This window comes from Perna viridis, chromosome 11 (genome assembly GCF_037379345.1).
Source record: "Perna viridis isolate PV_CMFRI_1.1 ecotype Kerala chromosome 11, ASM3737934v1, whole genome shotgun sequence".
In the NCBI taxonomy this organism is placed as follows: Eukaryota; Metazoa; Mollusca; class Bivalvia; order Mytilida; family Mytilidae; genus Perna; species Perna viridis.
In genome coordinates, this window is record NC_142455.1 from 38,987,606 (window position 1) to 39,012,620 (window position 25,015).

Consider the following 25,015-nt stretch of genomic DNA (forward strand, 5'->3'; position numbering starts at 1 on the left):
AAGTCTCGTCACGTGACAATGTGAATTCCCGAGAATGATTCCCTAACTTCCATTCAATAGCATATAAAATGATTAGAATAAAAGCTTCAATATTATCACTTACACATACATTCAATGATAAAATATGATGCTTACTATTTCTACGCTGTAATAAGTTGAATAATTACTCAAATAATTTGACAATTATTATAACTGTGCATCATATTGATCTAGCCGGAAGTAGCAAACTAAATAAAAATAAGTGTTCGGTTTTCAATGGTTTCAACAGTAGAAATTCAGAACTATACGCCTGTCAAAATTATTCTATTTAAAGGAAAATATAATAAGGTTATGCGATAGATATATTTCAGTTTTTTTTATTATATTTCAAAATTCTATATTATTGGTACTTTCTACCTTATACTTTCTTTTTTATACTGTCTACTTTCCTACATTCTTGAATTGAATTTGAAATATTTCATCAATAAAGAAATAATTATTCCATGAACAGCCTCTGTAACGTATGTAGAAGAAACATGCTGACAATATTTTTAATAAATATTTAGAAGGTAGTGATTTATTTTTATGTTTCGCCTGTGATTAATTAAGACAATTAATTTGGGAAAGCAAATATGTAACCATATTTCATGTCTATGGTAGTTTGAAATAACAATCAATCCAAAACAAAAAGTTCAGAACGTATTGTGGTTTACGAAAATATAGTGCCTTGATCTCTAAGAGATTTAATGCGTAAAACCTTGATGAAGGTGATGGGGTCTTAAAGGATTTATTCTGCATTGCCTGAAGGTTGTCAGTTACGGACTTTCACTAAACACTACAAATAAGACTGAATGAACGTTAATAAACATGATTATATGGAAGTCATTACGGTAAATATACAATGGAATAATATATTATCATGTGTTGGCACACATAGAAATTCGCACAAAAAAGGAGGTCACACTCAAACTTTCGCGGCAACCTGTTGAGAAATTCACCATTTTGTTAAACAAATATTTCAAAAGCAGTCATCAATTTATAATTTAAAACGAAAATAAAAAAAATCTTTGTAGAACGTTTACAACAGAAAATGATCAATAAAAAATGTTTATGACGCAACACACTTTCCGCAGTCTAATATCAGGTCACATATTTCTGGCACCGATCTTTTTGTGAATTACCAGATTTTTTGGGACATCGAAAAAAAAACACTAAATTTTGCGTATGGAGTTTCATATCACAACTCATACGTTATGCCAGAACTTGCCGAAACTACGCAGACTGTTTGTATCGCGCTAGAAGTCTAACAAGTAGGCTTCTGAAACAGGGTTATGTTGCTACAAGATTGAAGTCATCACTACAGAAGTTTTATAGTCGTAATCATGAACTCGTGGATCGTTATGGTGTATCCATCAGCACCATGAAAACTGATTTATTTAACGGGTTTTGTAATTTTCCTTCCCTCGTTTGTCTTCCATGGATTTGACATTTTATGAGCAACTCGGCGGGTGTTTCTAGAAAAACAGACGACACTTGCCCTACCGATGCTCCTAGTTTTTAGTGGAGTCCGAGTTGCTCATTTACTTTTGTTACTTTGCATGTATGATTTAAGTTACTTTATGTTCTTTGTTGTGTATATCTGTTTTCCATTTCTGGTATTTGTTCCTGGATTACATTCTTTTGATTACCGCTATGGCCTTGGTTTCCACGATTACTCTTACGCATTAAGGTTAATAGAACAGTGTGTTATTTTGTTATATGAACACTCCATACACAGGTGCTGAAGGGATGTTTCCAAATCAAGATTTTAACTGAGTATGGGGAATAGAAGAATTGCAGATCTAGCTATGTAACGTTGTTTGTATTGATTCTTGTTGAGTTTAGGAATGCAATACAAAGACGCTAAATCACAATCATCGTTCTTGATAGAGAGACCAAAAGAGGACAGGACATATTTACAGTTTTCCGGAAGTACGCAGACTTTTTGTATCGCGCTAGAACTCTGACAAATAGGCTTCTGGAACAGGGTTATGTTGCTACAAGATTGAAGTCATCACTACAGAAGTTTTATGGTCGTCATCATGAACTCGCTATGGTGTATCATTGTTATCAAAAATGTCAATAAACAACAGCATGGTTGTTTTTGAGAGGACAAAGGATATTTTTGGCCGAAAACGGGTGGCCGTCAAAAAGGGTTAATTAGTATATAAAAGAGTTAATGCAAGAGAAATATGGCCGGCCAGGAGAAAGGAGTGGTCTTTCAAATGAGGGGCCCCTAGAAAGGGGGACTGTTGTATAATATTTCAGTTATTTTTTATTCTTGGTTGTGTGTCAGTTATCCATGCCTGTCTTTGTCTGTGGATTACATTCTTTTAGTTTCCACTATAATCCTTGATCTCTCTCACCATTAGTTTGATAAAGAAGTGTGTTTCTTATAAAAAAAAAACATATCCCCAATACATAAACAAAACTGTAAAATTTACTTATTTTATTCATCTCTTGCTTTCTAACCTACTAGGTAAATTAAGCAATGAAAAACACATTTTTTTTACTGAAAGGCAGTTCTTTTTTCTGGAAAAGTAGAAAATCAACATTTTAACTACACAATTTGATTGTGCTTTATATGCTAACAAATAAAAATGCTTACAAAAATCACTTAAACATGTCATACGTTATATCAGAGCTTGCCGAAACTACGCAGTCTTTTTGTATCGCAATAGAACAAATAGACTTGTGGAAGAGGGTTATGTTGCTACAAGATTGAAGTCATCACTACATAAGTTCTATGGTCGTCATCAAGAACTCGTGGGTCGTTATAGTGTATCATTCTACACCTTGAAAACTGATTTATTCAACGGGTCATAGTTTTCCTTTCCTCGTTTGTCTACCCCGGACTTGACTTTTTATGAGTAACTCGGCGGATATTTCTAGAAAAGCAGAGGACGCTTACCCTTCCGGTGCACCTGGTCCATACTTCCAGTTTTTTAGTGGACTCCGAATTGCTCATGTCCTTTGGATACTTTCTATGTATGATTTTAGTTGCTGTGTGTTCTTTGTTGTGTATGTCTTTTTTCCTTTCCCTGGTTTACAGTTTTGATTACCGCTATAACCTTGGTTCCCTTGATTACTCTTTGCAGAGCACTTTTAACATACCCATTAGTTTAAAATAATTTTTAAAAAATGCTAAAATTGTCTATGTCAGTTTTATGTTGATTGGCTGTGATACATATATTTCAGATCAAATTCATGAAAATGACATATTTTGTGCAAATTGAATGAGTGCGAATACTTGAAATGACCTTTATGGTCTCAAATTATTCTTTTGAAAATGAGCATCATATGTTTGGCTTTGACACATTAATTTCAGTCCAATTCCTCAAAAATGACATACTTCTACAGATTGTAAGGGTGTGAACGATTCTAATTTCAATAAAGGTCCAAACTTAGTATTTACACTATTTAAAATGGCAATATTAGTATCCGGCTGCTGGTTGCGACACTCATATTTTAGTCAACAATCTTCAAAATGACATATTTTTACAAAGTGTATGTGTGTCAACACTTTTAATACGACTATTAGTCTAAACCTATGGAAACAAATGTTAAAATTCTTGAAAATGATATATTTTGTGGACATTAAATGAGTGCCAATACTTGAAATTACCTTTATGGTCCTATATTATTGTTTAAAATGTAAAACATGTCAAAATAAGCATCGTATGTCTGGCTTTAACACAATAATTTCAGTCCAATTTCTCAAAATTGGCATACTTCTGCAGATTGTGAGGGTGCGAACAATTCTGATCTCCTTTGATATTCATTATTCATACAAAAACTTTGCTTGTATTTCACATTCAATATGTTAAGGAAATTTTCAGACGTTTTGTTTTGTTTTCTTATAAATATAAATACAAACAGTTAATATCATGTTATCATGATAAGATTATTCATGAATATAATGTTTGGCACTATGGTAACATAATTTATTCTTGTTCGACTTTATGATTCATTTTTAAAACAATATTCCGACGAGTTATTTATAAAGTCGACTTGTCTGACCCCGAATAATATCACATTTTATCTACCCTTTTATTGAAATTGTGCAGTATTCCAAAGATTAAACTACGTAAAACACCGAGGCTTCATTCCTTGTGTGGCATATGGTAGAATCCCTCGGTGATGGATTTGGCTTCCTCTTTCGATAGGTTTGATCATAAGTACTTCTTGTATACAACTGATATTTTGACCATGATCTTCCTACATATTTAATTTTAATGCTGCTGATGAGAGGCAACTCCTTGAAATACGTGTACAGCATATCGAAACTTACAATATATAAAACTGGTATTTTTTTTTAACGACTGGGTCGATACCACTGCTCGTGGACCTGATGTATCTGAGGTTATTCACCAACCCAGTAGTCACTTACCCTGTCAGTGCACCTGCTCCACTAAAAACTGGAAACATGGACCAGGTGCACCGGTAGAGTAAGCGCCCTCTCCTTTTCTAGAAACACCCATCGAGTTGCTGATAAAAAGTTAAGCCCAGGGTAGACAAACGAGGAAAGGAAAACTATGACCCGTTGAATAAATCAGTTTTCATGATGCAGATGGATACACCATAACGATCCAAGAGTTCATGGTGACGACAATAAAACTTCTGTAGTGATGATGACTTCAATCTTGTAGCAACATAACCTTGTTCCCGAAGTCTATTTGTTAGAGTTCTAGCGCGATACCAACAGTCTGTGTAGTTTCGGTAAGCTCTGGCATAACGTATGATATGCAAACTCTATACGCAGGTGCTGAATGGATATTGCTATAGATGAAAGGAAAGTCGTGCAATTTGAATGAATAATCTCACGTTTGTCGTAAAGTTTGGTCAATAGTTTTCCTTTATCATCGATTTCTAAGTTTAGGTCACGATATGAGACTGAATCTACAGTGTCTGTAGTATCATTTATCTCGATCTCTTGGGGGTAGATGCGATGTATCAAATCCTCGAAATTAGCATCTATATAGCGAAAACTGAGATTAAAGGATCTACCTAAAAGATAATCTTTCTTTCGGATCAGACGAGCTATAAAGTCAGCTTCATAAGAGTGAAAAAAAGGTCAGCAAGTAACGGAGCACAATTTATTCTCATTGGAATGTCGACTTTTGTTGAAAAAACACGTCCATCACACTGGACAATTATGTAGTCGATCAAAAATTCCAGCATTTTGTAAACATTTTCCTCTGTATATTTGGAAAATGATTTGGAATTAATTTTTGCGAAGTATGATGAATCTCTACCAAGAGCTTAATATTTGTATCTAGGTGTACCATCTTTTTTTGAAAAAAAAAACAACGATGTTTAATGTTTTTAACTGCGTGTGTGGAATAGACGGATACAGTGTTGAAACAAAAATATAGGTTTTATTGCTATTACATGCAGATAATAGCCTTGAACTGATTGTCTCGAAAAGATCTTTCGAATTTTTCAGGATCCACATTGAATAAATATCACTACGGGAGTAACAAGTGTTGTGGTAGGACAATTCCCTCTAATGTAAAAGAACAACCAAGGGAAGCAAGGCCACAGCGGCAATAAAAAAATGCAATCCAGGGACAAAGACCAGACATGGAAAACAAACACACACAACAAAGGACACGAATTAACTAAAATCATACACACATGATAACATAGGAATATGGCCGACTCGGACTCCACCAAAAACCGGGTGAATGGACCAGGTGTACCGGTAGGGTAAGCATCATCTGCTTTTCCAGAAACAACCCCCGAGGTTTTCATAAATGTCAAGTCCGGAGTAGACAAAGGAGGAAAGGAAAACTATGACACGTTGAAAAAATCAATTTTTATGGCGCAGATGGATACACCATAACGATCCTCGAATCTACGAATTCATGATGACGACCATAAAACTTTTGAAGGGTTGACTTCAGCTTTGTAGCAACATATCCATGTTCCAGAAACCTATTTGTTAGAATTCTAGCGCGATACCAAAAGCCGGCGTAGTTGCGGCAAGCTCTGGCATAACGCATGAACACTCCATACGCAGGAGCTGGTTTGTTAGGATTGTCTAAAGACAATACTGTATAGCTGAAACTGAGATTTAAAGGATTTACCTAAATGATATCCTTTCTTTCGAATCAGAGCTGCTTTAAAGTCAGCCTCATAAGTGTGGAGAAATATGTAAGCAAGTAGTGGAGCACAATTCGTTCCCATTGGAATGCCGACCGTTTGTTGGAAAACGCGTCCACCACACTGGACAAATATTTTGTTGATTGAGAATTCCATCACTTTGTTTAGATCTTCCTCTGTATACCTGGAAGATGATTGCAATTTGTTTTTACAAAGTATGAGGAATCTTTACCAAGAACTGTATATGTGTACCTAAGTATACAATCTGTACGTCATGCTCAGATATTAACATTGAAAACCCTTTGTTACTTTGTATGTATGATTTTAGTTTTCTGTATGTTCTTTGTTGTGTATGTCTGTTTTCCATGTCTGATCTTTGTCCCTTGATTACATTCTTTTGATTACCGCTGTAATCTTGGTTCCCTTGATAACTCTTAAAAACCATCCTTCATCTATGCATATTGTTGTTATTCCCTCTGTGGGACTAGAACTCGTATTGTTTTGACATGTATAGCATCACCGCCTAGATTAAGTCAAAGCCCTTTTCATCTTTATTGAAATAAGTCATCATGTGCACATATAAAAAGTAACTATATCACAATGATCTGAAGTATCATAGTCAAACTTATACATTTCGTATCTTGATCATCAAAACATTCTCAGTCGTTTGATATACAGTCAGTCCATGGTCAGATGGAGCCGTGTAGTGAATATATTTGTCACCCTCTGAGACGAACGTATTATATTTATTTAATGTGACATGTATCGTTAATTTGATTCTCTAACCTACATAACAATGAGCTGGTCTGTACTAATATACATCATGTATTAAGTAACAAGGAGAATGGAACAGCCATACAACAAAAATCACTTGGCCGGTAAAAAAGATTTATTTTCATATAGTCTAGCTGGCCGAAGGTACGCAGAACGAGATTATTTTGGTTTTTCGTGTGGGTCTGAGTTGTTAACAGACTTATACTTCAAACCAACAGACACCCATCAATACCTTATACCCATGAGCTGTAGTTTTTTCCCACCTAACTAAGAGTTTACCATGTAGTCAAGCACTTTGTCTAAGGCGCAATTATTCAGATGAAGAGAATCTTCACAGAAATGTCTTGGTCAACTAAAATGATTTAAGAGGATGGAGGTATAACTTTGATACAAGCTAAGCTACCAACATAATCACAATATTCCAAGAAGTAGCCTTAAAAAGTACAATATAATGAAAAAAGTAACATATCTCTCTTTGCCCTTACAAACTACTTTCGACTTAAAAACAGTCATAGTACCATTAATGAGTACTGGACCTCTAACGAAAGAAACTTTACAATATCCGAATTTTAGCCGAACACAACAAAGGAAATATAGTAACTAAAATCATACATATTAAGTAACAAAAGCAAATCAGCAACTCGGACACCACTAAAAACTGGGAGCATGGACCAGGTGCACCGGTCTTTAAAAAAAAAAATAAAAGAAATAAGTTATTCCATATTGTGTATTGTTTACTTTTCTTACAGTGTTTGTCAACGTTTTGAGTTATATCTCTACACGAAGATCAATATATCAAGGCTTTAGTATTAATGTTTTACTATCAACAAAAAATATTATACGCCGCTAATAGTCACTTGAGTATGCAATAGGCAATCACACACACTCATTCATCTTAAAGGTTCAAATCCCGCTGAGGAAGCGACCAAATTTGAAGCATCGCATCGATTCCAGACTGTTGGTGTACCATAGACTTTTGTATTTATTTCAGCGGGATTCGAACCCATTTCTGCCCTTTCTAAACTTCACAAAAATCCATACAAACAACGGTACATAGCTGGACTTACAAATTGTACCACCAAACATTTAAAAAAAAATGAATTTTATACTCAGAGCTGTCAAAGAGGGTCTCCAATTCTACCATGACACTTGTTACTCTCGTAGAGGTATTAATTCAAAGTGGATCCTGAAGAAAAATCTTCCAGAAACCACCTATTGAAAGAGTAATCAAGGGAACCAAGGTTATAGCGTAATCAAAAGAATGTAATTCAGGGACAAAGACCAGACATGGAAAACAGACATACACAACAGAGAACATAAAGTAACTAAAATCATACACACATAGTAACAAAAGTAAATGAGCAACTCGGACTCCACTAAAAACTGGGAGCATGGACCAGCTGCACCGGTAGGGTAAGCGTCCTCTGCTTTTTGTAGAAACACCCGCAGAGTTGCTCATATAAAAAGTCAAGTCCGGGGTAGACACACGAGGAAAGGCAAACTATGACTCGTTGAATAAATCAGTTTTCATGGTGCTGATGGATACATCATAACAATCCACGAGTTCAAGATGACGATGATAAACTTCGGTAGAGATTACTTCAATCTCGTAGCAAACATAACCCTGTTCCAAAAGCTTATTAGTAAGACTTCTAGCGCAATACAAAAAGTCTGCCTAGTGTCGGCAATAAAGTATAACTTATAATTGTATTAACGTATGAGTTGTGATATGAACAAGTTTTGGCAAGCTCTGTCATAACATATGAGTTGTGATATGAAAATCATTATCAGAATAAAATTGCATTAAACCTATGTTTTTTTTTTTCCAACTCTTTGTAGTTCTATTCCCAATACTCAGTTGAAATCCCGTCTAAAACACTTTACACATCGTTTTTACTCCAAAAAAACACAGAAAAAAAAAAAAAAAAAAAAAAAAAAAAAAAAAAATATGTGTTCAGTGTGATGGACGCGTTTTTAGCAAAAAATAGGCGTTCCAATTGGGACGTATTGTACTCTTCTACTTGGTGACCCATTCTTTCAATCTCATGAGGCTAACTTTATAACTGATATGATCCAAAAGTTGGCACATCGTTCAGCTAGATCTTTTAATATGAGGATCATTCAATTCAAGTTAATCCAACCTTTTTAATTCATTCTTTTCTTTTTCAAACTCTTTCCTGAGTTTGATTAGGTCTTGGTTTTCTTTGTCTACGAAAACTTCCTCCACAATTTCCTCATTGATGATTTCTTCATAATCAGGCACAACGTGTTCCTCTCCTTCTGGTTCTTCTAAATTTTGTTTCTTAGCAGACTTAGGTTTAGACTTTTTGGAATTTTGTTTTCCTGATACTGCTGGGCCCTTGCTGTATGAACAGGTGTGTTTCTCATGAGCTAGAGCAAACATTGATTCTGCATGGTGTTTCTATTTACATTCTGTTGGAGCTTTGAAATGGTACTTGTTACAAATATATGGAACTTGATGGTCTGGAATATGTGCTTTATACTTTTGAATTTTGATCCTGAAAAGGTGCACTTAGAGCAATGGTAGGTGTCAGTTGGCATTCTGAAAAAAATGAAGGATATTTGGAATCTGGTCAAATGTTATTTTTAATTGTTTATGTTTATTTATTGGTTTTTTGCTTCAGGCCAATCAGATATGTCTCTGTTGCATGGTTGAAGGCGATCATAATGAACGACTTCCTTTCTTGACATATGACGAATCTCATATACAACAGGACTGAGGACCTTTTTTTTAACTAGATAGTGACCAATTAAAGGAGATTTGAACGTATGTCAAACCTGTCCACAAGAGTACCGGTTGTATATTGGTGTTTTGTCAGTCTAGTGTCATGGTCTTTTGTCGCTCTCTCAATGTTCTTTTTTAGATGGTGTTTTGCAATATCATATGTGTTCTTAAAAGATTGACGGAGCTTTTCTGTATAGGCTGTGGTTGCTGTAGTTTCATTTCCATCTGTTGATTGAATAGGAAGTGGGAATAATGAATCTGCAGGTTGGCTGATCTCTCTGCCAAATATCATATAATTTGGCGAATAGTTGCTCGGCGTGGTGCGTTACGATAGGCTGATAATAGAAAATTTATCTAGATATCCGAATCGGTAGCTTTGACAACCTTTTTTATCATGCCTCCGAGGGTTCTATTGAACCTCTCAATCATACTTTGGAAGCTGGGTGGTATCGAGTTGTTCGTGTTTTGGTTATATCTAGTAAATTGCAAACAGATTTAAAGAAATCACTTTCAAAATTGGTTCCTTCGTCTGTATGAATCACCAGTGGAACACCAAATCATGAAAAATGAATTCCAATATTTTGATAAACAAGGTGTCGGTGGTTTAGGGCTTGTTTCTCATATGGTAGCAACTTAAATGGGTTTTTGTTCTTTCCATTGGATTTAACAGACTGGGTAAGCTCATTTATGTTGTCGGTATCTTGTTACATTTCATTCCAATTCTCAGTCAGGTCAGCGCATTGCTTACAGGTAGATTCTAATTCACCTTGCTTCTGATGGTAACAAGTTCTTTGGTCATAACCTTTTATGGATAGTGATGATTTCTGACTGAAATATGAGTGTCTCAACCACCAACCTGACACTAATATTGCCATTTTTAGTTTGTTAAACAATAATTCTAATCGGCGAGTGTTTCTAGAAAAGCAGCGGACGCTTACCCTACCGGTGCATCTGGTCCATGCTCCCAGTTTTTAGTGGAGTCCGAGTTGCTCATTTGCTTTTGATACTTTGTATTTATGATTTAAGTAACTCTATGTTCTGTGTTGTGAATGTCTGTTTTCCATGTCTGATCTTTATCCCTGGATTACATTCTTTTGATTACCGCTGTAACCTTGGTTCCCTTGATTACTCTTTCAATGTTTTGTAATCGTTTGATATTTGCATTTGTCTTTACACCTTTTTGAGGTTTTGCATTCATCGTTGTTGCTCTTTATAATGCACATATAAAGAGAACTGAAAACACTAAAGTGCAATGATTAAAGCAAGGAAAAATACTCACTTGTGAATGAATATTCATTGTATGACATAACCAATTAAAGGCTAGTGGGTAATAACCATCATTGACTAAAGTTAACATAATAGGTCTTTTGTCGTCCATTGCCTTTGCTGTCCTTACAATATAAATCAAATCTTCCATATTTTAAAGTATATCTGTACCAGCGGACGCATTTACCTGACTATTTAATTTACATCGATTGTCGTTATATTGTTTAAAGTGTAAAGAGAAAAAAAGTCCTATGGTAAACATGCCTAAAAAGCAAATAATACATTTCTCTTTCCATGTAGCATCGTAGTTTAAAATGATCGTGAAATTTCTTAATTGGAGTACCTAGAACTCTGACATAACAACGCATAGGCACAATACGTTGTTCGGATAAAATGAGTATTTTTAGTAGTAACGTTAAAATTATATTAATTCACATTTCCGCTCATCCATCAAAACACAACGATTAAATAATACACTTAACATGTGATGCTATGCGTTATTATGTTTCAGTTGGCGATATGTCAGCAACACTTTCAACTCAGATTAGATTAGATTAGGTACGATTTATACCAAAGGTATCATTTATCTTTAGGACAGAATTTGCTGAATTACTTTTATTTTTTTTTTTTTTTTTGTATGTATTATTTTGGTTATTTAATGTTCCTTGTTGTTTGTGTCTGCTTTCCATGTCTGGTCTTTGTCCCTGGATAACATGCCTTTGGTTTCCGCTAGAATCGTGGTTCCCTTGCTTACTTTAAAAAAAATCATTTTATTCTTCGGATTTTTTTATAATTAATTGAATGATTAATTGAATAGCATGTACGTCTAGATACAACGAACAGTTACTACTATGAGCTAAACAAATAGGTTATGTGTTGACGCTAAAATTCAATGGACAGCTGAGACAAGGTATGCCACTGTAATTGGAGAAACAGTTTGATAATCCTACTAGCCGGTATAATTCAACGATACAACGGGTGTTATTTATTAGAATATTTATATAAGTCAATAACAAGGATTAAAGACATGAAACTTTAATATTATGTTAAGAGTGAAAGTCCAATAAGTGTCATACTTATATTTTGAACTTTGAGTAAACACCTTATATTGCACAGTAGAATGCATTGACCTAATATGCTTTTATAGTTTGTTTTAGAGAGGTAGAGAAGTTGTTAGTTGGATATTGTGTCATTATTTTTTGTAATGTTTTTATTATTGTCAAAATAAATTTATAAATTTATCTTGGTTTTGTTTATTGAAATATTTATTTGAATTTTTTTTAGCTTTTATTAAACATAACGGTGTAATTTCTGTCTGTTTATGGTTTGTACACTGATTTGCACACTGAATTTGGAATTGACGTGATTATTGATCAGATTATTGTTCGGTAATTTTGTTGTTACCCTTATTTAATAAACACTAATATATCATCTGGTTTTGTAAATGGCATCACTACAAATTTTAATGGTGGTCATCACAATTTGATTAAATGAAATAAAGTCGGACTGGCAACCAACCTACAGAATTTGACGCTTACCGCATTTCACTTCCTTATCCTTAAATTAAATGAACATTGTTATTGTACATTTTCTGATGTCTTTATATTATATGTTGACCACTTAATTTCTTCCGTTTCCAATTGTTTGCTAATGTTCTTGGAATCCTTGATTGTTATTCTGTTTTGATTCTTTAGTATTGTTTCAGAAGGTATTTTAAGGTCATTTCGTAAACAAATTATTTGATGAAAGAGTAAACTCATGTTTTCAGGTATGATGAAGGACATCAATAACTATTGGATGTTGCTTATCATGCATATTAAACACACACACACACACACACACACACACACACACGTTTATTGGTCAGTCTGTCCAATGCAAAGACTGTAGACTTGTTCTCATTGAATCTTGATAAGATTTAATAAACGACAAAACGTCTAAAATAGATAAAATAAATAGGGATGTTGTAACCGAAACAGTATCAGGAAAACACATTTAAACGAAAATTGCATTTATATGTTTTCACAGTGCTAGTTTGTGCATTCTGTCCCATGCATATAACATTTTATATGCTTGATCATATCCAGGTGATGAAATATATTTATGCATAAAGCTAGAAGATACATATGTCGGACAAAACCCAGATTCGTGAACTAAGTCTATTGACATTGTATATGAAACCATTCCAATATAGCAATCTTCTACAGGAATTAGTTTTACCAATGGAAAACCTTGAACAATAGTTAAAATAGTAATGAAATTTGTTAACATTGTTCCACCAATTATATATGGTGGATAATAAAAGTAAGGATATTCACCAATAGTTATAACATTCTTTCCTTTCAGGGGTCTTCTTCTTGGTTTTGACCATGTTATTTTGTGTCCAATGATCTTTATGTCACTAACAGATAACAATTTATCTGCAGCAAGTAACAAGTTATTTACATTTAGAATCCGGTCATCATCAATAAAATGAAAAAAACGTGATTTAATTTCATTTTCTTTAATCCAATTCATAGCATAAATCGTTTTGTACACTAAATTGTCATACCTATCTTCTATGCCCAATAATAGAATATCATTGCATAAATGTAATTCTTTGCCGAGTAAAATATCCTCAGTTGGCAATTCTCCCAGAATGAATATTGTTCGCACTAGGTACCGTTTATCATTCCCCCATGTATTTCTTATGGCCATCCTTTTACCATAATTCAACACAAATGATTTAACAAGTATTATCAGCTGGTAGGATATACAATCACGGTTTTTGCAATTAAAATGTAATGGTTCTCGTATAACTGGCGACTTCTTCGTTTTACCGTTGTCATCAACAGCTTCTTTTGTTTCATTATTCGAAATATCAGACAAGTTTCTGAACGCGTCACCGTTATAAAAGAACAAAAATTTTTCATCAGTGATGACAAATATCGATAGAATACAGTACCATGCTATAAGAAGTACACTGAAAGAATAAAATAATGAACATTGATTTAAAGCAATAATAAAAGGTGTTTTATTCAGAATTTAAACTTGGTTTTTCTTCTTGTGTAAAAGGAATATATTTTAATATATGAGACAAAAATCTAAGACTGCGAAAATCTTAGAAACTGAAATATTTGCTTTGACAAAAAAACATCCTGTCAGTTGTTCATTTATGAATAATAACGAGCTCTCTACCTTACTTGCCTGATTACGTTGATTAATGTCAAAATACAATTGTTTAATGATACCTTTTTGGTAATGTAAGACAAATATAATGATGATTTTTTAGATGGAATGGAGGAAAAAGTGATATTTCAAATCAAGATGATTTTTCCCAGGATATGATCCAGTATCATAACATAACAATAACATACCAGCACAAGATGAACAGACATGTCATCGTGTAATGAATAAATTGAAGTTGAACATGATGAAATATGAAAACAAAAAAGTTAAAATTTGAAAAAAATAAATCCTTTTACCACACCACAATTAATACCATCCCATTATATAAAAATAAGAAATAAATCTCATAGACTCCATTTTATTGTTTTACCACGGGCCGTCCGTTTATCAATACTCGACTTTTATCATATTTCGTTATAGGTTCATGCACTAAATGTGAACATTTCAAGGGTCAAAAACCTCATTTATTAAAAAAAAATATGAGCAAATCTATTTATGCTGCGATCTTTTCAAATAGAATGAAAACATCCTTGGGTGAAATTTATTTTCAGATTTGAGGGTTTTTTAGATGCATTTTGATTTTCCCTTTTTGACCTGATTCTTACCAAAAAAAAAGATGTTTACTTAAATACGAATTTGATGTTCATTCACTCTCCCGGAATGAATGGAATCGCTATATAGCTAATGCACATTCGAATGTTACCCATGTTTTTTTTTTTTTTTTTTTTTAAATTAAAGAATACGTGGGAGCTAGTGAAAGAGTAATCATAGAACCAAGGTTATAGCGGTAATCAAAAGAATGTATACCAGGGACAAAGACCTGACATTGAAAACAGACGCACACAACAAAGAACATACAGTAACTAAAATCATACATACAAAGCAACAAAAGCAAATGAACAATTCTGACTCCACTAAATACAAAAAATATTCCAATATGCGAAATCTTCAACTTCAGCTATTTTGCACAAACTACATATTCCTTACTTTGGTGACAAAATGGAGAAGGTTATATATCCACCCATATTTACTTTTTAGAATATGACATAAAAAAACGAGTTTATAGATTGCTTATCAATAATCCCTGAAGCTGAAACCTTCAGTTTCGCAAAATCATGAATTCTTCAACCTTCCAACCTCCTTCTTCCTTATTATGTTGATGTTGTATATTATAGGTTTTTTTAATATATATTTGTTAAGGTTTTTCTTAACTCGTTCATAATGTCACAATTTATAAGAATGCCTTATTTGTGTCCAAAGTCCATGATTTGACACTTTTGTGAATCATCCCATTTCTAAGATTACAAATAAAAAAAAAATCAATATTTTAAATTCATTAAAACATACCACATAAAAATACGCCATCTTTTTAATTGAAATGACATTTTTATTATTTTAGTTTCAAAGTTATCATTATTTTTTTTTTTTTTTTAGAAATGCATCGCTAATTTTAAATTCTTAAATAGACAAAATCATGGACTAAACAAAGACTGGTATTCATGGATTATTTCAAGTGCATAAAAATTGAATAAATAATAATAGTTATGTTTATTTAAAAGAAGTGCATATTTAAATCTTGTTATTTAAAAAAGTAGTCTCTTTAATTATATATGAACAATGTAATAGTTGTACATGATATATAAATGTTCATTTGAAAAAAAAAGATAACATTAAAATTACCACAAATCACTGCAGTTCAAATTCAAAGAAAAGAAACGCATAAGAAGTTCATAAATTAGCAATAGGGCTTGTAAGTCTCGTCACGTGACAATGTGAATTCCCGAGAATGATTCCCTAACTTCCATTCAATAGCATATAAAATGATTAGAGTAAAAGCTTCAATATTATCACTTACACATACATTCAATGATAAAATATGATGCTTACTATTTCTACGCTGTAATAAGTTGAATAATTACTCAAATAATTTGACAATTATTATAACTGTGCATCATATTGATCTAGCCGGAAGTAGCAAACTAAATAAAAATAAGTGTTCGGTTTTCAATGGTTTCAACAGTAGAAATTCAGAACTATACGCCTGTCAAAATTATTCTATTTAAAGGAAAATATAATAAGGTTATGCGATAGATATATTTCAGTTTTCTATTATATTTCAAAATTCTATATTATTGGTACTTTCTACCTTATACTTTCTTTTTTATACTGTCTACTTTCCTACATTCTTGAATTGAATTTGAAATATTTCATCAATAAAGAAATAATTATTCCATGAACAGCCTCTGTAACTTATGTAGAAGAAACATGCTGACAATATTTTTAATAAATATTTAGAAGGTAGTGATTTATTTTTATGTTTCGCCTGTGATTAATTAAGACAATTAATTTGGGAAAGCAAATATGTAACCATATTTCATGCCTATGGTAATTTGAAATAACAATCAATCCAAAACAAAAAGTTCAGAACGTATTGTGGTTTACGAAAATATAGTGCCTTGATCTCTAAGAGATTTAATGCGTAAAACCTTGATGAAGGTGATGGGGTCTTAAAGGATTTATTCTGCATTGCCTGAAGGTTGTCAGTTACGGACTTTCACTAAACACTACAAATAAGACTGAATGAACGTTAATAAACATGATTATATGGAAGTCATTACGGTAAATATACAATGGAATAATATATTATCATGTGTTGGCACACATAGAAATTCGCACAAAAAAGGAGGTCACACTCAAACTTTCGCGGCAACCTGTTGAGAAATTCACCATTTTGTTAAACAAATATTTCAAAAGCAGTCATCAATTTATAATTTAAAACGAAAATAAAAAAATCTTTGTAGAACGTTTACAACAGAAAATGATCAATAAAAAATGTTTATGACGCAACACACTTTCCGCAGTCTAATATCAGGTCACATATTTCTGGCACCGATCTTTTTGTGAATTACCAGATTTTTTGGGACATTGAAAAAAAAAAACACTAAATTTTGCGTATGGAGTTTCATATCACAACTCATACGTTATGCCAGAACTTGCCGAAACTACGCAGACTTTTTGTATCGCGCTAGAAGTCTAACAAGTAGGCTTCTGAAACAGGGTTATGTTGCTACAAGATTGAAGTCATCACTACAGAAGTTTTATAGTCGTAATCATGAACTCGTGGATCGTTATGGTGTATCCATCAGCACCATGAAAACTGATTTATTTAACGGGTTTTGTAATTTTCCTTCCCTCGTTTGTCTTCCACGGATTTGACATTTTATGAGCAACTCGGCGGGTGTTTCTAGAAAAACAGACGACACTTGCCCTACCGATGCTCCTAGTTTTTAGTGGAGTCCGAGTTGCTCATTTACTTTTGTTACTTTGCATGTATGATTTAAGTTACTTTATGTTCTTTGTTGTGTATATCTGTTTTCCATTTCTGGTATTTGTTCCTGGATTACATTCTTTTGATTACCGCTATGGCCTTGGTTTCCACGATTACTCTTACGCATTAAGGTTAATAGAACAGTGTGTTATTTTGTTATATGAACACTCCATACACAGGTGCTGAAGGGATGTTTCCAAATCAAGATTTTAACTGAGTATGGGGAATAGAAGAATTGCAGATCTAGCTATGTAACGTTGTTTGTATGGATTCTTGTTGAGTTTAGGAATGCAATACAAAGACGCTAAATCACAATCATCGTTCTTGATAGAGAGACCAAAAGAGGACAGGACATATTTACAGTTTTCCGGAAGTACGCAGACTTTTTGTATCGCGCTAGAACTCTGACAAATAGGCTTCTGAAACAGGGTTATGTTGCTACAAGATTGAAGTCATCACTACAGAAGTTTTATGGTCGTCATCATGAACTCGCTATGGTGTATCCATCTGCACCATGAAAACTGATTTATTCAATGGGTCATGGTTTTCCTTTCCTCGATTGTCTACCCCGGAATTGACTTTTTATCAACAACTCGGCGGATGTTTATAGAAAAGCAGAAGACGCTTACCCTACCGGTGCACCTGGTCCATGCTCCCAGTTTTTAGTGGAGTCCGAGTTGCTCATTTACTTTTGTTACTTTGTATTTATGATTTTAGTTACTTTATGTTCTTTGTTATGTATGTCTGTTTTCCATGTCTGGTCTTTGTCCCTGGATTACATTCTTTTGATTACCACTATAACCTTGGTTCCCTTGATTACTCTTCCAAAATTTCTTCTATGGAGGGTGTGGTGTACTGCATTCCTAAACTCAACAAGAATCCATACAAACAACGTTACATAGCTAGATCTGCAATATGTACCACCAAACCTTTTTCAAAACTTTTAACTTATATACTCACAGCTGTCAAAGATGGTCTGAGGTCCTACCACAATACTTGTTGTTCCCGTAGTGGTATTAAATCAATGTGGATCCTGAAAAATTCGACAGAACTTTTGGAGACAAACAGTTCAAGAATATCATCAGAATATATCATGAAAACCTATGATTTTTCAACAATGTATACTTCTATTCCCTATACTCAGTTAAAATCTTGATTTGAAAACATTATACATCGCCTTTTTTTTTAAAGATGGCACACCTAGATACAAATATATATTTCTTAGTACAGATTCGTCATATTTTGTAAGAAATAATTCCATATTATCTTCCAAATATATAGAAGCTGCCATTTTTCATCGACAACAAATTTGCCTAGTGTGGTGGACATGATTTTCAGCACACGGTCGGCATTCCAATGGGACCAAATTGTGCTACTTGATGACTTATTCCCTCATTCCTATAAGGCTGACTGTATAGCTGATCTAATCAGAATGAAAGAATAACGTTTAGCTAGATCTTTTAATCTCAGTTTCCGCTATATATATGACGTATTATCTTTACGCAATCCTAATTTTGGGAATTTGATATATAGCATCTACCTCAAAGAACTTGAAATAAAGGATACTACAGACACTGTGAAGTCAGTCTCATATCCTGACCTACAATTAGACATCGATGGTAAAGAAAACCTATTGATCAAACGTAACGATAAACGTGATGACTTTTCATTCGGAATTGTCAACTTTCCTCTTATCGGTGGCAACATCCCTTCGGCACCTGTGTATGGAGTGTTCATATAACAACTTATACGTTATGCTAGAGATTGCCGAAACTACGCAGACTTTTTGTATCTCCCTACCGTTCTAACAAATACGCTTCTGGAACAGGGTTGTGTTGCTTCATAATTGAAGTCATCACTACAGAAGACGTACGGTGGTCATCATGAACTGGTGGATCGTTACGGTGTGTCCATATGCGACTTGCACACTGATTTGTTCAACGGGTCATAGTTTTCTTTTCTTTTTTTCGCCTACCCCGGACTTGACTATTTGTGAGCAACTCGGCGGGTGTTTCTTGAAAAGCAAAGGACGCTTACCCTACCATTGCACCCGGTCCATGCTCCCAGTTTTTAGTGGAGTCCGAGTTGCTCATTTGTTTTTGTTACTTTGTATGTATTATTTTAGTTACTTCATGTTCTTTAAGGTGTATGTCTGTTTTTGTAAATGTCTGTATATGTGGGAACCTGACAGCAGATCGTCGTCTTGTTAGTATGTGGTGTTCCCAGATGGGAATCTTAGCACACTCATATCTGGAAGGAAAGTGCCCCGACCAATCAACTAAAAGTACCCAATCACACGTTCAGTTTGCAGACCATCTATTCCAGTCCAAAAAAAAAATCTGACTATTTTAAAATTATCAAACCATGTTCCATCACTTTAAACGATATATTTGATTACAACGATGACGAACCACATTGTACCATAACTAAATGTGGTATTAAAAATTGCAAAACATGCAACATTCTTATAACCGATCCTTACTTCTCCAGTTCCCTTACAAACAGAACCTTCCATACAAGAAGCCACGATGACTTAAGTTGCAAATCAACAAACTTAATATATGGATTAGAATGCAACTTATGTAGTTTAATACATGTCGGAGAAACACACGAACATTAAATAAAATAATGTACGGTCATCGATCGGGAATAATCACCACCAAATTCCCGACAGTTTATCAACACTTTAATCAACAAGATCATTCAATTCTCTCAATGATAGTTCGTATTTTAGAAAAAAATACCATCCTACGAACAGGTCCGTTCTAAGTAAAAACTATCGTAGGGAAAGAGAGGAATACTGGATAAGCAGACTAGGTACTGCAATACCTTACGGATGCAATAACAACATCAAAAGTATAGGAAACCTTTCAAGCCAATATAACAATAGCATCAATGTAATGAATTTATTTGACAAAAATCCAAGACGGTCATCGTCACTAAACGTCACCTTAGTTGCATGATGTCTCCATAGGTGGTCTCTTTCCTTTAATACAAAACCTCTTGGACATCATCTCATTAGAACCAAACTTTATTATATACCTCTCACTCTACTATTCTCCCTTTACAAAACAAGTCTTGTCCATCCTGTTTTCGACCTCACCTCATCATATACAGACTTGTTGCCAGCATTTTGGATGTTGGTATCCACAGACTCTTTAAACCAGTTTGTGTGAAAAGTCAAGATGAAGAAAAACGACCATTTCTCCCACTACCGCTTGTCAACAAAGGTATAGATGCAATTAATTTGGCTGACATCCTCCATCACAAAAACGTTACCAACAAAATTCCCCCATATTTCAAAAATAAATCCATACCAATTATTTCATATTCCTATACTTCACCCATTGCATCCAAAATTGTCAATTATAAAAGGCTATTGCAGAACATCGAGATTGAGGACTTCAAGGCTAAACTACCTGACTGTTCTTGCAAAATCTCTCCATTCAAATATGATCCGTCTGGTCACGTCGTTACTGGAGATTTAACCATTTTCGAAAACGAATCTCTGCGTAATATCCTTTCTAAAGGTCCCAAGTACCGTGAACCACGCTCCATAAATTGAAATTATAACTTTATTTTTTTTATAAATGCCGCCGAGGACTATGCAAGACAATGGATAAAACGAGAATAAGAAGACATTGATTCTCTGTCAGAGTGTCGAAAGGCCGTGAGGTCTTTAATTTTTCAAACGAATGAAAGTTTTAAGTAGGTCAATGAGTGCCAAGGCTACATCAGTTTTCAAAGACCCCGATGTAGCAAAAACATTGTCTACTATACATAACAAATATGTTGTCGTACCTGCAGACAAAGCCCAAAACAACATTGTTTTTGTCTGCAGAACGTTCTAAATCCAATGTTTATTATCAGAGGTAGACGTAGAAAAAAATAGCAGTGTTAAGATCTATACTGCTACCACTCTCTCAAAAGAAGAGATTGTGGAAAACCATAAATCTGTGCTATCCTCTTTTGGTCTCTCTAAAAACATTGTCTACTATACATGACAAATATGTTGTCGTACCAGCAGACAAAGCCCAAAACAACATTGTTTTTGTCTGCAAAACGTTCTACTTCCAATGTTTATTATCAGAGGTATACGTAGAAAATAATAGCAATGATAAGATCTATACTGCTACCACTCTCTCCAAAGAAGAGATTGTGGAACACCAAGGACGTTGATTGTGATTTACCGTCTATGTACTGCATTCCTAAACTCAACAATAATCCATAAAAACAACGTTTCATGGCTGGATCTGCAAAATGTACCACCAAACCACTTTCAAAACTTTTAACTTCTATACTCTCAACTGTCAAAGATGGTCTGCAGTCTTATCACAACATTTGTTACTCCCGTAGTGGTATTAATTAATCGTGGATCCTGAACAATTCGAAAGATCTTTTGGAGACAATCAATTCAAGACTATTATCTGAATATAATAGCATTAAAAACTATGATTTTTTGACAATGTATACTTCTATTCCCCATATCCAGTTAAAATCCCGACTTAAAAACATTATACATTGTTGTTTTGTTTTAAAGATGGTACACCTAGATACAAAAATATAGTTCTTGGTAGAGATTCGTCATATTTGTAAGAAATAATTCCAAACCATCTTCCAAATATACAGAGGAAGATGTTTACAAAATGCTGGAATTTATAATAGACAACATATTTGTCCAGTGTGGTGGACATGTTTTTCAACAAACGATCGGCATTCCAATGATAACAAATTGTGCTCCATTACCTGCTGACGAATTCCTTGACTCTTATGAGGCTGAGTTTATAGCTAATCTGATCAGAAAGAAAGAATATCGTTTGGCTAGATCCTTCAATCTCAGTTTCCGCTATATAGATGACATATTATCTTTTAACAATCCTAATTTGGAGGATTTGATACATCGCATCTACCCAAAATAACTTGAGATAAAGGATACTACAGACGCTGCAAAGTCAGCCTCATATCTTGACCTACACTTAAAAGTCGATGGAAAAGGAAAACTATTGACCAAACTTTATGACAAACGTGATGACTTTTCATTCAGAATTTTCAACTTTCCTTTCATCTGTGGAAACATCCCTTCGGCACCTGTGTATGGAGTGTTCATATCAAAACTCATACGTTATGCTATAGCTTGCCGAAATTACGCAGACGTTTTGTATAGCGCTAGAAGTCTAACAAAGAGTCTTCTGGAACAGGGTTATATTGCTACAATATTAAAGTCATCACTACAGATATTTTGTGGTCGTCATCAAGAACTCATGGATCGTTATGGTGTATCTATCTCCACCATGAAAACTGATTTATTCAACGGGTCATAGTTTTCCTTTCCTCGTTTGTCTACCCCGGACTTGACTTTTTCTGAGCAACTCGGCGGGTGTTTCCAGAAAAGCAGAGGACGCTTACCCTACTGGTGCACCTGGTCCATGCTCCCAGGTTTTAGTGTAGTCCGAGTTGCTCATTGGTTTTGTTACTTTGTATGTATGATTGTAGTTACTTAATGTTCTTTGTTGTGTCTGTTTTCCATATCTGGTCTTTGTCCGTGGATTACATTGTTTAAATTACCGCTATAACCTTGGTTCCCTTAATTACTCTTATCCTTACTCGTGAGGCACACAATACGTCATGCAGGGAATAACGTGAAATAAAACAAATAAAAAACTTTTAATATGAGTTTCATGTTACTTAGTTAAGGCATGAATCCGATGATTAGAACAAGAAATATAATTTTCATGATTAGGGGAGACCTAAAACAAAACGGGAAACAACAAAATTGTTAACAAGTCTTTTTGTTACGATGGAAGATGGGAATATCATGACCATTAAACATTTAAAGGGATCGTTTTAGTATTATGGCAACATAGACTTTGTTATTTGTAAAACGGTAAAAAACACATTTCACAGCTTCAGAAAATGGAAGAATTTAACGAAAATATCTATCTTTATACTTTAATCAGGTAAAATGGCATTTACATAATTTTGAAAACTTACTTTCTTTAACTGTGTCAAATGACAAACTACTCTGCACATGAAATATTGCAAGAACTTTCTCTATCTTCGGTGATAGGTAATCATTAATGTATCATAAGTTAAGGTTGGAAATTGCTCTATATCTACATATCTTGCATGAATGGTTAATGTGATAAGTTCTCATTTCTGTTTTTTAATCCCTGGAACATTTATGGAATGATACCGCTACCTATATGAAATCGTGTAAGACAAACACAAACGCACAAACGCACATAAGGAACAGTGCAAAATTAAATTGTCATAAAAGTCAAGGTTGAAAATATCTAAAGATTTTAGGTTTCACACGTTTCAGGTGGGTAAGAACGTCTTATTTTGGTCTTAAAAATAAAAGTTTTTTTTTTTTTTTTTCATAAAATCAAAATTTAAATATCTCGTTCTATATCTCAGAGAATATAAGATAAAAAATATGTGTCAAAGGGTAATCAAGGGAACCAAAGTTAAAGCGGTATTAAGAAATGTAATTCAGGGACAAAGACCAGACATGGAAAACAGATTGAATGATTGATTGCTAGGGTTGAACGCCGTGCAGCAAAATTTCACCTATATTTAGGCAACGAACATGAAATTGAAAATACAATGAACATGATATGATGATTATGATGAAATAAAAAAGGGATGGGACACAAGGGCAACAGGGTCGATGAAATTAGTAACTCGAACAATAAAAACTGGGAGCATGGACAAGGTGCACCGGTACGGTAAGCGTCCTCTGCTTTTCTGCTGAAACACCGTCGAGTTGCTCATAAAAGTCAGGTCCGGGGTACACAAACGAGGGAAGGAAAACTATGACCCGTTGAATAAATCAGTTTTCATGGTGTAGATAGATACACCGTAACGATCCTCGAGTTCATGATGACGACCATAAAACTTGTGTAATGATGACTTCAATCTTGTAGCAACATAACCCTGTTCCAGAAAGCCTATTTGTTAGAGTTCTAGAAAAAAAGGAAAACTATTGACCAAACTTTATGACAAACGTGATGACTTTTCATACAAAATTGTCAACTTTCCTTTCATCTGTGGCAACATCCCTTCGGCTCCTGCGTATGGAGTGTTCATATCGCAACTCATACGTTATGCCAGAGCTTGCAGAAGCTACGCAGACTTATTGTATCGCGCTAGAACTCTAACAAATATGTTTCTGGAGCAGGCTTATGTTGCTACAAGATTGAAGTCATCACTACAGATGTTTTTTGGTCGTCATCATGAACTCGCGGATCGTTATGATGTATCCATCAGCATCATGAAAACTGATTTATTCAACAGGTCATAGTTTCCTTTCCTCGTTTGTCTATCCCGGACTTTTTATGAGCAACTCGGCGGGTGTTTCTAGAAAAGCAGAGGACGCTTACCGTACCGGTGCACCTGGTCCATGCTCCCATTTTTAGTGGAGTTGATCATTTACTGTTGTTACTTTGTACGCATGATTTTAGTTACTTTATGTTCTTTGTTGTGTGTGTCTGTTTTCCATGTCTGGTCTTTGTCCCTGGATTATATTCTTTTGATTACCGCTATAACCTTGGTTCCCTTGATTACTCTTTGATACTAAAAGTTGCAATTGCAGTCTCAGAAACGAAGTG

General features: G+C 34.2%; 1 protein-coding gene across 6 annotated transcripts; it reads right to left on the reverse strand.

The window, feature by feature from the left end:
• Positions 1–6,580: 6,580 nt before the first annotated feature.
• On the reverse strand, positions 6,581–23,504 carry LOC148604015 (beta-1,4-mannosylglycolipid beta-1,3-N-acetylglucosaminyltransferase brn-like). 6 transcript variants are annotated; one of them, XM_088551977.1, is made up of 3 exons: positions 15,425–15,568; positions 10,923–13,871; positions 6,581–9,460 (listed from the first exon to the last, which is right to left on the reverse strand). In XM_088551977.1, the coding sequence occupies exon 3, from the start codon at positions 9,299–9,301 to the stop codon at positions 9,029–9,031; it is 273 nt and encodes a 90-aa protein (XP_088408103.1). In that variant the 5' UTR covers positions 9,302–9,460; positions 10,923–13,871; positions 15,425–15,568; the 3' UTR covers positions 6,581–9,028. The 6 variants fall into 6 exon arrangements, 4 of the variants coding, with proteins under 4 accessions (XP_088408103.1, XP_088408100.1, XP_088408101.1 ...); XR_015916413.1 differs by lacking the exon at positions 15,425–15,568 and adding an exon at positions 23,397–23,504 and having other exon boundaries at positions 8,123–9,460; XR_015916412.1 differs by lacking the exon at positions 15,425–15,568 and adding an exon at positions 14,957–15,418 and having other exon boundaries at positions 8,123–9,460.
• Between the last annotated feature and the right edge of the window lie 1,511 nt (positions 23,505–25,015).